The sequence below is a fragment of the Akebia trifoliata genome, chromosome 11 (assembly GCF_017979445.1).
Source record: "Akebia trifoliata isolate Shusen 1 chromosome 11, ASM1797944v1, whole genome shotgun sequence".
NCBI classification, from domain to species: domain Eukaryota; kingdom Viridiplantae; phylum Streptophyta; class Magnoliopsida; order Ranunculales; family Lardizabalaceae; genus Akebia; species Akebia trifoliata.
This window is the reverse complement of record NC_141385.1, coordinates 37,813,772-37,828,060: the sequence shown is the minus strand read 5'-3', so window position 1 is coordinate 37,828,060 and position 14,289 is coordinate 37,813,772. Positions and strand designations below refer to the sequence as shown.

Sequence of the window (14,289 nt, the reverse complement as noted above, 5' to 3'; positions counted from 1 at the left end):
TGTGAATTTTACATAGAGTATTTTTTTTTTTTAATTTGTTAATTTTTTAAAAATGAATTCTAGACTTTTTTATTTATTTGATCTAGTTGTTCAAGGTACCTACCTGAAGTAAATCATACGATTTGAAGCATTAGAGAGAGAGAGAGAGAGCATGATTTTTAAACTCGATATCGCGTCTCGTCTCGTTCAGCTCCGATATCGAGTTGTCTCGGACGAGTTTTCCGATACGTTTGCGACGTCTCGTGACATAACTTAAAAAATTACACTGTGAGGCGTAAAACTCGATGAAAAAATGACTTTGTGAGTTGGTCTCGTTCAACTCTGATATCAAGTTAACTCAGACGATACGTCTCAGTCTTGGACGAATTTAAAAATCATGAGAGAGAGAGAGAGAGAAAGTAGGTAATGTGATACTATGATGGAGACTCAAAGAGAGATTATGATATATGATGCTATGATGGAGATTGACAAAGATTTGGTGGGTGTGATACCATGATACTATGATGGAGACTGACAGAGATTTGGTGGGTGTGATACCATGATATTATGATGGAGACTGACAGAGATTTGGTGATACTATGATCACCAGTTTAATCGACTAAGGTTGAGTAACGTATAGAAAAGTGGTGACACCTTGTTTTAATTTTATTTAATTTTTTTTATTATGTAAAAGTCTAAACTCAAGCAAAACAAAGTTTTATTTTTTATTTTTTATAAAATGAGGATGGTGATGTTGGTGGTTGGCTCAACTGAGCGGAACTGAATCATGAATCAAGCCACAGTTTGGCATTAGTAAATGGATTTATTATTATTATTACTACAACTATTATTATTACACGGATTTGAAATAGAGTGCATTTCAATAATTTTCATTTATTAATTATAATATCAAAATCAAGTTGATTGTAATCACTACAGGAAATTGCTTCTATAGCAACGATTTGCAACGACGGCCACATTTAAACCCTCGTTGTATCCATCTGTTGCAACAGAAAATGTAACCGTCAATATATGGAAGTAAGGAAGAAGGGCTCTTCCTCTCTCTCAGCTCTTACTCTTTCATCGTGGTTACTTACTCTGTTAAATTGTCTCCTTATCTAATATTAGTTTTTAACAAAATCAAAACTCGTTCTCCTCTATTTTTTACGCAAGTTTCGGATTCAAAACCTGGTCTCGTGGTCGAACGAAGACATAACAATCGAGAAGAAACCTTCAATTTCTCTAATTTTTTTAATTCTAAATCGATCTCTCCCCTTTGATTTGTTTAAATCTTCAATTGGAAATCGATCTCTCGTCTTCTATTTCTCTTAATCTTCGATTGTAAATTGATCTCTCATCTCCGATTCCCCTAAATATTCGACTGTAAATCAATCTCTGACCATCGATTTCTCCAAATCTTCGATTTTAAAACAACGTCTCCCATCTTCGGTTACTCACCATAGTCGATTTCAAAGTTGTGCTTCTCCTATTCTCACAAAACCCTACTCGTTTCTCATATTCGATTTTAAAGCTGGCTTTTGATCTTTGTTTCACCAGAAGAAGAAGAAGAAAAAGGGGCGGTAGAAGGATCTCATTCTCTTTGGTTGATTTCGAGAACGATAGAAGTCAAAGGAAGATAATGATAGAAGATCTATAAAGAATTTCAAATTTGTAAGTCTTTAAGAAGAAACATTAGTTTTCTTCAATTCCATTATGATAAACCCTAGTTCTTTAGTTTTTTATTGATTCAAGTAATTTAATTTGTGATTTTTGTTTGATTTGAAATCCTAGAATCTGTAATTTTTTCCAATTCAAGCCGTTCATTTCTGTTTCTCAATTTATTTTTGATGGATAATTAAACTTGAGCCCTAGATATGTTATGGATTGGAGATTAGCTTACAACAGTAAATCAATGTAAATTTATAGTCAATTAAGATTTCATATATAATATCTTACACCCTACTCGAGTTATAATGCTTCCATTAGGATTTAACCTCGAAAAAACCTTCCTCTATTGTGGATCTCTCCAGTGAAAGAGAAGAAAGAAATTTTTTTATATTTTTTTATCCTCAAAATACCGAGAGAGAGAGAGAGAGAGACTGATTTTTTCCCCCAAAAAAGTTTTAAAAGTAAGACTTGTTCTATAGATATTTGATTCATCCAATTTCAAAAGGCCCAAATACCTAGTTTCCCAAAAAAGAAAACTTTATAAAAATTATGTAAATAAAAAATTTTAGTATTGTTTCTTTTTGGTCTCCATAGAAATGAAAAATATTTTTCTTATATGTTTTATAGAAATATTTAAAAATTCAATTCCATGGTTGAAATGGATGATCCTTGGGCTTTGGGAGGTAAGCTAGAGGTACTAAAACTTATAGCATCTGTAAACTAAATTATCACAATTAATTGAAATATTAGTAGATTTTCCACATCCCATCTCCATTTCTTTTTTGACCAAATTATATAGGCTGCGAGTAATCCTTCCTTATATCTGTTCTCTTAATTGTTTTGTTAATGTTTTTTAGTAATCTTTGACTAAACAATTCATTGTAGTAGTTAATGCTTGGTTGAATTTCTTTATGTAGGAGGATTAGTGGCATAAATGGCACAAGAAATGTCTTTCCGCCACTAAGTAACTTGTCAAACATGACTAGCCTATGAGTTGAATGCTTATATAGAGTACTACCAAACATTATTGTTGAACATGTTTTGGATTTAGTATTTTAATTTTTTTTTCACTCACATAATTTGTTAAGAGATCTAAGAAACCAAATCTTGATCTAGGTATCCAAGATTTTTAGACTTTCATGGTTTAGAGCTTAGAATAGATGCCAATATCTCTATTAGTTTTGACCCTTTTGTTATTTTCTTCTATTTTGGTGAGATTCTACATCAGAGAGTGAAAAATGTTGGTAGGAGATGGGCTGTTGTACCCAATTCTTGGTTTTACATCTTGTGTTGCCTTCATTTACATGTCTTTTAGGGACTTGAGATTTGATTATTTTAACGAACCTGAGATGAGTTTTGTAGGAAGGAATGGGACACAATTCATGGTGGATGGGAAGGCATTCTATGTGAATGGGACACAACTGATCAAGGTAACTGAAATAAGATCTTCTATAAATGGAGATATTGTTGTTTGTTATTTATCAAAAAATATATATAGTAACTACAAATTAAATTGTTGAGTGTGCCATTGAATAGTAACTGTCATGTACTTATTTTGGTAGCATTCTTTTTTTGTTCCTATCTGTATGATTGTGTAAATACTTCCAGTGTTGGTAAAGTTGACCTTGTTAGTTGTGCCATATTTTTGGGTGAAAAAATACTTCCAGTGCTGGTAATTTGTTATGCTTCTTCTTTGCAAGCCTTTAGGCTTTAAAATCTCAAGAGATAGCTAAGGGTTCCTGCATTAGGCAGGGTTAGGCTTTAAAATCCCAAACAACGTTAAATTTAAGTTTTCCACGGTGTACTATTTTCCTTAGAGTTGGCCATGCAATCAAACACGCCCTTAAGAAAAGAAAGATTAAGTTAAAAATGCTGGACATGGATATGGCTCCCATTTGAAGTGTCCAAGTAATGTAAACTTTAGAAGACATGGTCATGTTTTGAGTTGTGTATCTTTTCCTATCTTAACTTATCTACTACACTCTCTTGGTGTATTTTCAATTAACTAATGATGTCTGATGTGTACACTTTAGGCTGGCAAGCTGAAATTAGGAGATTTCAATCCATATTGGTTTGGGCTTTCCTTTCACTCTTGTATAATCTTCAATATAAAGATTTATTTCTACTAATTTTCACTTTGCAATGGGTGCATGAGTTTGGAATTGCAGCTGCACACTCAATGTTCAATCAAGTATTCTTGTTCATCAATGTTCAGCTATTCAATAGGTAAATTGGTTCAACTCGTATTTTCTTGTTGATCCCATTAAATCTGCTATGCAGTATTTTAGCCAAACAAAAATGAGTATAACTATGTTGCTCTTGTCACCGTGTCCTTATTTACATTCTTTTCATTTTCCTCGGCCTTCTTTTGCAGCGTTTGTGCTGCTCACCCAATGATATGGAGTATGTAAAAGCAGGCTTATCCTATTTAGAAAAATGGTGCATTGAAGTAACTAACTAATGAGGTATCATGAATCAATCCCCACCACGTGAAAATCACAATTTTTTCTAAAAAAATTTGTTGGGCCTGGCCCATCGAATTTTAAACCCGAAATTTCGTGGCCCATGGACCACGTTTTCGGTCGAATCTTAAACCCGAACTTAGCCCCTCTTTCCCTCTCTCGCAGTCAATTTGTTTCTCTCCCTCTCTCACAGTCGATCGATCGACCTCAGTCTCTGCCTCTCTCTCTGTCTCACTCAATCTCACAGTTGAATCTTACTGTTTCTCTCCCTCTCTCACAGTCGAATCTTACTGTCTCTCTCTCACAGTCGATCGATCGACCTCTCACTCTCTGCCTCTCTCTCTATTTCATTCAATCGATCGATCTCTCCATTGCTTTCTCACCGTCAATCGATTTCTCTCCCTGTCTCCCTCGATCTCATCTCTGGATCGATGTCATCGCTCAATCGCTCTCTATTTGATCGCTCGAAGTGATCTCTCGATCTCTCAAGATTGGAAACGATGGAGTGATCTATTGTTTTTGAAGGTGACTCTCTCTCTCTCTCTCAGGTTGATGGATCCATAGCGTTGTTCAGATTGATGAGGATGACATCTAGGGTTTTGGATTTCACAAAATATATTAATTTTGATTTTTTGTTTCCCAAATGTGTTAATTTTACACGAAACAAAACCTAAAAACAAATAAAAATTTGATGATTGAATCTTGGATCTAATGTTTCTGACCAACATCTCAGGTTTTTATTTTTAATAATATTAATTCTGATTGATTGTGCAGACTTACAGTGCTACTTGTTCTACCAAATACTGGATTCTGAACTCATTACAGGTAAAGTCTCCAACCTGAATAAAATCATGTTTATTTTCACAACCTAAAAAATTTGAGTCATTGATGATATAGATTATAGATTTAATTACAAGTAGATATTCTTTTTCTACCTAATATATAGATTCTCATGATTTATATTCTTAGTTGTTTAAGTGTAAGGCTATAAATAGGCTAATGCATCACAATCGGACATTTTTTTGTCTATGTTTAGTGCGCTTGAACAATCCAAATGAGATGCATTCTTGGCATTGCAAAGCTGAGGGACATTTTCTATTTGTCAAGATCCCATACCGATATTGATTGATTAATTGACCATTAGTATGTGTTGGATTGATTCAGTCTCACTTGTCCAATGTGCAATCAAGCCTTAAACAATGTGATGATTTGGACTAAATTTCTTGAATAAAACCAAGCACAAAGAAAGGAATTGTGTCGATTCAAATGCAATGGTCCATTATGCTAATAGACATGGCTAGCTAGGTCATAAAATGAATGAGTGGTATGTGTGTGGGGGTGTATTGGTTAGGATCCAAGGCAACCCAAAAGGATACACTGAGGCTCATATATTCATTATGTTGTGGGATCGTCCAATACATTATTTACGTGGACCCTAGAAAATGAAAGTAAGAATAGAGAGTAAATATAGACTAACTATATATATATATATATATATATAATTTATATTTAGAAACCATAATCCAAAGAAGCCTTACTTTTTTGTGAAGCATTCTTAGAACACCCAATATCCCCAACAATAAGGATATATCTTTTTTTTCTCTCATCTATGGTATCATGACATTGCTGAAGAGTAAAGAAATGAGAGCTAACTAGTGAGTACTACGCATCTAGTACTTAAAATAAAAAGTTTTCCCTCCATGACTAGTTGATAGAAAATCATGAAACATGAGGGTCCATAAAGCCTTTTCACTTGTGTAAGCCACCCCATGTGCTTACAGTATTCGTGCTTGTTCATTTGCTAGGCAGAAACTTGATTCATGGTATTAATAATTCCTTTTGGATAGAGTGGAATAGAGGAGCAAGATTTGTTTAGCCAACCCAAAGTCCTTGGGATTAGGCTTCGTTATTGCCTTTTGGATTGTCATGAATTTCATATATTGTGTAAGGATTTCTGAAATAGCCATGATGTTTATTTCCTCACAGAAATGGATTCCAGAAGCTGGAGAAGGTTAAGGATTCAAATCGGCAAAGTCGACAATTGGAAGAACTTACGGAAAAGATGTGTGAGTGTAAAAGGTAAATGATCCATCTATGTCTCTCTCTTTATTCTCTAGTTACTTGTTACTAACTCTCTTCTTTGACGTTTCTATGCCTAATAGAAACATGCATCTAGGGTGCTTAAAATATGTGATTAGGGAACATTGTGTTGATAAACAAACATGTGCATATCACATTGATTGTGATTTGTTGGTATGGAAAGAAGTGAAAAATTTGGATGAATATGGGTATTTATTTGGTTTGGCACAAATGGGGACACAGAGGTGACACATGACATGGTGGAGTGCATGTAACTGTAAATGTTTTTTACTTGCATCTTGCAGAAAAGTATCTACGGTTATGTGCACGCCACGATGTCATTGTGTCACCTCTGTGTCTCTCTTCGTGTCATCCCAGCACGACTCACAGGGAAATGCTGAAGTAAAATTGAAATTGATATCATTTGGGACATTGTTGACGTGGATGTGTCTATAGAAAGATAGATGCTTGTCATTTAGATATGAGTGAGAAGCATCTATGGTTCTGTGCACACCATTGTCCCAAACGATGTCAATTTCACTGTAACTCCAGCATGACTCTTTTAAATACTATGAGGGACCTAATATATTGGATCAAACTGGGTCCAAGTTGGTGTGGTCTGAGATCTTGACCCAATTCATTTGACAGCCCATCGAGTTGTGGGATTGGGCCTAACAAGATGAGTTTCCAATGTTAATCTGTGTGGCTGAAAAACGTTCTTATTAGTATACAAGAGGAGACAAGAACCGTCCAAAAGCGGGTCATTTTTTTCTTTTCTTCACTTTGGTGACATCGCTAACTCCATTTTGTATCCTGTACTCCAAGGGGTTAGGTAGCTAATCAACCAAAGACCTCCCTTGGATGCCACGTTGAATGATAATATTTGCTCAACACATTTGAGTTGAATGATATCTTATCCCAAATGAGTAGTTATTTAAGGCATATTTTTAAGGAAAATTTTTATAAGTCTCTATACCCCACATGATTTAACAATAACAATTAGGAGAGTGGAAGCCTTCTCATGGGAAAATTGGCAAAATTTAGATAATATTTTGCCCTTTAGTATTTCCTTTATAATACACACACATACACATTCGAAGGTGCCATCTTCTGTGCATAGCATCCCTACCACTATCACAAAATCTCCCAATAAAGAGTTGCCCGATTAATTTGCTGAATTAGTTGATAATTCACGGAATCAATCAGTGATTCTCTAAACTAATTGGCTAATATATGATTGATATATATATATATATATATATCTCCCAATAAAGAGTTGCCCGTGTGTTTGTATTTATAGGTTTTGGGGGCAGCAGCTATGGCCATTAACACCGGAAAGCACCCAGGGCAGCTTAAAGACGATGTTGCATCACCTGGTGGGACTACCATTGCTGGGATTCACGAATTGGAAAAAGGTGGATTCCGTGGCATTCTAATGAACACCGTTGTTGCTGCGGCTAATCGCAGTCAAGAGTTTTCAAAGAGGTAGTCTTACTGCTGACATGTACAACTGAACACAAAAAAAAAAAAAAACCGTAACGTATGAGATACCATCTGAACTGGTGTATTCCAGTAGCAATTCTTTTTCTTGACAGATGCAGATTTGGTTGGGTATCCCATTGCACTATTACAATGGGATAAGCTCATAAATTATTATATGCCCCCCAAGAGATTATTGAGTATTAGAGAGACTTTTATTATAGGTTTTTTAGAGCTGCTTTTGATAATTTTATTTTTACTGATTCTATTGGTCACAGGTACAAATGATTGTTTCATACATTTTTCAAGATTATGGTACTATTCTTTTATTAAGTAGTATTGTTAGAAAATATATAGAGACTGGAAAATGGCTGTAACGACTAACAGAGTATGATGGCAGGTGGCAAGGGCCACCTTTCTTTGTTGCAGAGAGAAACTTGCGACGGCTTGAATCAGTCTAATCATCAACTTACAACTGGGTACTTTATCATATCTGGTTTTCTCTGATAAGTTTTCTATTGGATCAGTCTTGGAGGATCACTGACTTCTCATAACTTCTCTTTAAGTCTTTCACTAGATTTTAGTTCATATTTTTGTGGATTGCAAAACAGATATTCAAGCAGTCTTGAAAACAAGCGAGGTGATCTCCTTGATGGGCCTAGTGGTGGAGAGGAATTTGCTGAAGACAATGTTTTATTGGCTTCATGTAAGCATATGATCTTCTAATTAGGTGCTTTTTCAAATTTTTTTTTTTATTTTTTGTCTACCATGGTGAGTGAAATTGCTAATATTTGTGTCATCAAATACTTTTCTACCCATCTTAGTCTAGAAGTAGATGAACTTAAAATTTGTGAGGAGATAGGATGTTTGATACAATAATATAAGGGAAGGAGAAGTAGAAGAGAAAAGATAGTCCAGGAGAATCTAGACCTTTGATCCCCTCACTCTTAGTTCATTCCAGCCAACTTAATAATTAAATTACATATTTACCCACTAAGTCATGTCTGGACCCACTTCCCTTACTAGAATTGCCCTGAAATTTAGTTTATTACTGTCAAACTGTGCTTATTTGTCAAATGAGTTGTAGCTTGGACATAATAAAAACTCTTCTTTTGTAGCTTATACCAGTATCACTCACAGTAACCAAGTTTGGATATTGCAATTGTTCAGCAGTGTTCAGTTCAATTTGAACCCCTGTTGATCTCCTCTGCGGGCCTGTGTTGCAGGTTGTTGGAAATGAGCGTAATTCAAGTTTGTTATCACAATCTGACTATATGTTTAACTTCTGAGGTTCATTTTGTTATTGTGGCTTCCATAGATGGGTTAGTTGATATCATGAGTGATCACTTATGTTTACAGTTTCTTCGGAGGTCTTCAGTTGGGGAAGTGGTGCAAACTATCAACTCGGTACTGGGAATGCGCACATACAGAAGTTACCATACAAAGTTGATGCGCTTCAAGGTTCTTATATTAGGGTTGTTCTTGCTGCAAAGTTATTTGTTAGTTTAATTATTGTCAGTTATTTGTAGCTTCGACAAAATTTTCGATCTTAACAAAGAGATTTACATGTATATTAATTCTGGGTTATTTAATTTAATTTGGAGCTTGTTTTATGATTTTTCTTTTGTTTTTTCTTTTTCTAATTTTTTTTATATATTATTTCGTTCATTGTGATTAGTGAATTAGAGGACCGTGCTATTGTTTGTTAAACCTCTAAATTTGACGGTCATACTCTATGGATTTTTTTTTTTTAATTTTTTTGTAGTCCATTCTCCAATAATTTGATAGTCTAGGGCCGTCAAAAAAAATTTCTACAATAGAATATTTGACAGGAGGGTCCGTCAAATTTTGAGAAATTTGACGGGCTAAGACCGTCAAAAATGAGTCTTTTTCACATAGTGCCCTTTATTCTGTTTATTGTCAGTTGTAGTTTTTTTTTGTAAAACCCTTTTCTTACTAACATAGTAAGATTGTGAGCCTTACTAAGGAGGCTGTTTTGCTCAAATGGATTACCACATGAGAAATCCAAAACCACAGCCCTCTAAGTTTCATCGAAATATAGGAATCTCACTCCCAAATACTATCGAATCCTATCAAACTCTCCTCAATTACTAATCCAACTTGTGTTGTCCATGTTGGACAAGTCCCATAAGAGAAATTAGTATATGAATCGATCTTCAACTTATTATTTCTTTTGAAATTTATAATCCTGGTGCCATTAATCTATTCCTAGCCAATCTACCTATAGAGGTAAAGTACTTGAAGTTCCTTACTACCTATAATAACAATAGTTTTATGTGTTATTATTATTGCCAACATCATCATTATTTCTCTATTGGCCTTAGTGTTATTTAGAATTCTTTTGTTTCTGAAGGTTATATATTGCCATTCAAATGTTTCACTAGAATATATTTGTAGGATTGTGCAATTCTGCATCATATCTTTGCTTGGAACTATGGGTTGCAAGTACAATTTGACCCTCTCATATAAAATGTTTAACCAGTGCTACTTGACTCACTAGAATATATTCTAGACTTTCTGTAGGCTACATCTCGAATGAATATATTAACACAATTAAGTTCATATATTCTAGACATGTATGATTCATTACCTCCATTGATTTTTGTTCCATGTGTAAAGTGAGTAGGGGACCTGTGGATCTTATTTGACACCTAAAATCCTATCTTCAAACCTTACATCATTGCTTTTTTCACTCTTTCTTCAAAATGTCAAACCAAACCGCGAATCAGTACAAAGTGAACCAGTTCGTAGTTGGGTCCTATGGGTTTGGGAAATACAGCAAGTTCTAACAAAACTTGAATTTTTTGGTGATTTATCTCCCTGTTTTCAAACTGATGACATGCCCCACTTGGGTGGAGAAGCACCTCTACTTTCAACTAAAATGCCTTTTGGTGTCAATTGTGTTGTTTTCCATATTGTGTTGTTTGAGTGCTCACCTTGATTATGCAAGGGTTAGTGAAACTAACATTTTTTTTTTATATTTCAATTGTGCTGTATATAGATGATGGAAAACATACTCTTACGAGAGGGAGACACTGTGCGAGTTAAAAACGCGACTCTCCCAAAGGGAACATATGTGAAACTACAGCCCCACACAAAGGACTTCTTAGATATTTCCAACCCAACCTTTTAATTGCTTCTACTGAAAATTTTCGTGGCTTCTTTTTCTTTAATTCAGCCCATTCCTGATTCTTTGAACATACTTTTCGAGTTCATAAACCGCATGGAGCTGGTTTTATCAGTCGATGGTAATAACTTCAAACATGTTACCGAACTAACTTCTAATAAGAGTAAGATGTTGCTGTTAGACTCGGGAACATGTCCTCCATAGAGTCAAGAATGTTGAATGGCCTTTGAGAGATTTGTGTGTTGAGTCCCGATGACCATCCAATCATCTTGACCTAGGGGCGACAGTCTGCCCTGGCTGACTGAATCACTTCTACTTATCTGTTGCTTAACATAATCCTCTTTTTCTTTTCTTTTATATATATATATATATATATATATATATATATATATATATATATATATATATATATATATATATATATATATATTATTTTATTTGATTGATGCAGGGAATCAAGCATCTCCTTCACCAACCAATATTGGAGATCAACAGAGAGTGGACTTGCCATCTAATGCACGTGGACTAGCAACACCTGAAGCACTATGCATCATTATGCAGCGAGCATAGCAACTTCGTAGTGGTCGTGCTGTAGCTGCACTTTCTGTATGTCCCCATTTTTTTAGCTTTGTTCGTAGATGTATTGCTTGGTTATCTCTTGTGCACGTGTGCGGCATTGTCTGTTAGTGCACACTTTGTGCATGAATGGATGTGCAATGCTGAGCTTTCAAGATCTTTAATTTGAGTGGTCTCAAAAGCTGATCCTAGGATTTTTGAGATAAGGTGAGCTGAATTCTCACAATCTCACCCATCATAAGTTTCTTCAAAGCTTTAATGCTATATATAAACACCTAGATGGCTTGCTTCCTTCAAGAGAGCAAATCTTTTGTGGCATAATGCATATATGCATGTTTGAGTAATCATTTTGCGGCATTATTCATGTATCCATATTTGAGTAATCTGACGGTGATCTCTGCAGATCCGACTACTGGAAGTTCTATATGACAAGGACATGTGTATTGGTGTCTAACATAGGTACGAAGTGTTAAGACACACTGATCCCTACAATCTTGATATGCCAGCATATGTGTACAATTTATTATCATCTGTTAAGGGAGATTTTCTTTTGATAAAGTATCTCATCATGCATTCAACAAGCTTGTTGTGACATGGTGTCTGAAGAGTCTATCTTCTAGAAATTGAGTGTTGTTATGTAGTGGTAAACAGACATTTAAGTTGGCAAGTTTAGTATGGATGGCGTAATATAAAAGTTTTTAAATAAGTAAATTTAGTAAACATGCTAGATTAGTAGATATGTTTAAATTTGTAATGCCACCCAGGTCTTTGCTGAAAACGGAATGAAATGTAAATTGTGTGTGCATGCCCAAAGTGGCAATTATTTTACGTTGACAGCCCTTGCCTCCCCCCCCACCCCCTTGCCACCCAGGTCTTTGCTGAAAACAGAATGAAATGTAAATTGTGTGTGCATGCCCAAAGTGGCAATTATTTTACGTTGACAGCCCTTGCCTCCCCCCCCCCCCCCCCTCTGCCACCCAGGTCTTTGCTGAAAACGGAATGAAATGTAAATTGTGTGCATGCCCAAAGTGGCAATTATTTTACGTTGACAGCCGTTGCCTATATATATATAGCTCCCAAGTCCTTGAAGTGACAGACAACTCTCGCATTGTCCTTGCAAGACTTGGGAACATGGTTTTAAACCAGGTATGATAAAATATGTCCCTTTGATTATCTCATTTTTATTTTTAAAACTTTGCTTTTAATCCTTTGAATTGTCCTGCCATGTCCACTGTATTTTTTATTTTGCTCCACCCACACAACAGCAAACAGCAACACAGATTTCTGGTTGATCTACTCTAACAACAAATTGCACACACAGAAAATAAAGTACAGAAATTAAAGCAGAAGAAGACAAGAATAGAGAGAAAAAGTCTACTAAAATAGAGAAATGTTTACAGAGAAAATAAAAAACCCTTATGAATGAGGGAAACATCCATGTGCTCAGGATGTGCAAAACTTCTACTAAAATAGAGAGATCTTTACAAGTTGCCTACTGGAAATGTTGTTTTTCCAGACCTGATGAGCCCTATTAATTTATAGGTAAAGAGTTAATTTATTTAATTCCCTGATGATTTGGGTGTGCGGTAGAAGAGAGGAGAGAATCTAGGGTGTGTGGGTGGTAATAGGAGACATTTTCTTCCTTTATTCGATGATGGGTTTGAATGGGTCGTTGCCTCGTTGGTGGTGGTGCTTGAATGGTCACTACCAAAGGATCAGACCTCCCCCATCAGAAGGCTTTTGGTCCCTCAAAATCATCAAGTAGAGAGGTGGGGAAATTTTTCCCGCACCTGCTCTGTAGAATACCACTTGGCACGATTTGGAAATTTTCCTGTGGGGCACATCCCAAAGAACTCTTGTTCCCCCAATTTGGTCATCCAAGTCTTCTCAAGCACCAATTCTTTTGAAGTTACTTCACTAGGAATCAGATCATGCACTGCTTGCAGTAATGGTGATTCGTTTGCTGATCGAGTAGTGATGGCTCAAAAAGCTTGATATTTTCTGCATTGGTCACTGAAAATATTAGTATATATCCTGGCAAATCCAACATGAAGGCATTGGTACCATACTGCTCTAGAATTATGAATGGACCATAACGTAATGGCTTCAATTTCCTGTTAGGCCCTTGCAATTGTGCTTTCCCAATTTGTAACCACACTCCATCACCAATCTGAAAAGTGTGCCAAGTACGATGCTTATCATGGTTTTCCTTGTATTTTTCTTGTACCATTTCAAGGTTCTCGAAAACTTTTTGGTGAATTTGTTGGATATGCTGGATAAACTTAAGTTTTTGACTAAACCCCATCAATTAAAGTAGGAGAGAATGAAGATTTAGTATGATAGTTCTAAACTCACATCAGTTTACAACCAATCCGTATCCGAACATAGAGAATACACAAGTAACATGAACTAATATTGGAGGGCCATAGATTGAACACAGACAAGTAAAGAACAAGTCTGTATCTGTACACATAAAACTTTGTGAAAGAGAGAGGAAGGTATAAGGAATACAGAAGCAAATGATTCTTGGTCGAACACAGACAAGTCAAGAACTAGTCGTACTGTGGGCTAAGCTTAACCAGGCCCCAATCCAAAAGTCGAATGGCTATCTACAGACAGATTACTTTGACTTGAAACTTGAAAGATTAATATATTAATAAGTCATAAAAATGGTCTGATAATAACAGTTCTTTATTTCTATAGCTTTGGCACTACTTCATCATGGTCGTTGGAAATTTTTTTTTTTTTTTTTTAGGGTAATGTAAAATTGACAATGATTTTATGGTGAAACCCAAAATCGAGTTCATTCTTTGTGGAAAATAAATAAATTCTTTTAATCATAGTTTTACTAACTGCATTTCTACGACAGATGATGTCCTCGCATACACAAGACCTTCC

At 35.4% G+C, this 14,289-nt stretch overlaps 1 protein-coding gene across 1 annotated transcript; it reads left to right on the top strand.

Annotated features, from left to right (window-relative positions):
• Window positions 1-3,015: 3,015 nt before the first annotated feature.
• On the top strand, window positions 3,016-14,240 carry LOC147391510 (uncharacterized). Its single transcript, XM_086457753.1, has 10 exons — window positions 3,016-3,077; window positions 3,681-3,718; window positions 3,816-3,873; window positions 4,884-4,934; window positions 6,096-6,188; window positions 8,068-8,146; window positions 8,279-8,373; window positions 9,027-9,128; window positions 11,267-11,421; window positions 11,795-14,240. Exons 3-9 carry the CDS (start codon window positions 3,855-3,857, stop codon window positions 11,383-11,385), a joined length of 558 nt encoding a protein of 185 aa, XP_086313879.1. The 5' UTR covers window positions 3,016-3,077; window positions 3,681-3,718; window positions 3,816-3,854; the 3' UTR covers window positions 11,386-11,421; window positions 11,795-14,240.
• Window positions 14,241-14,289: the final 49 nt, after the last annotated feature.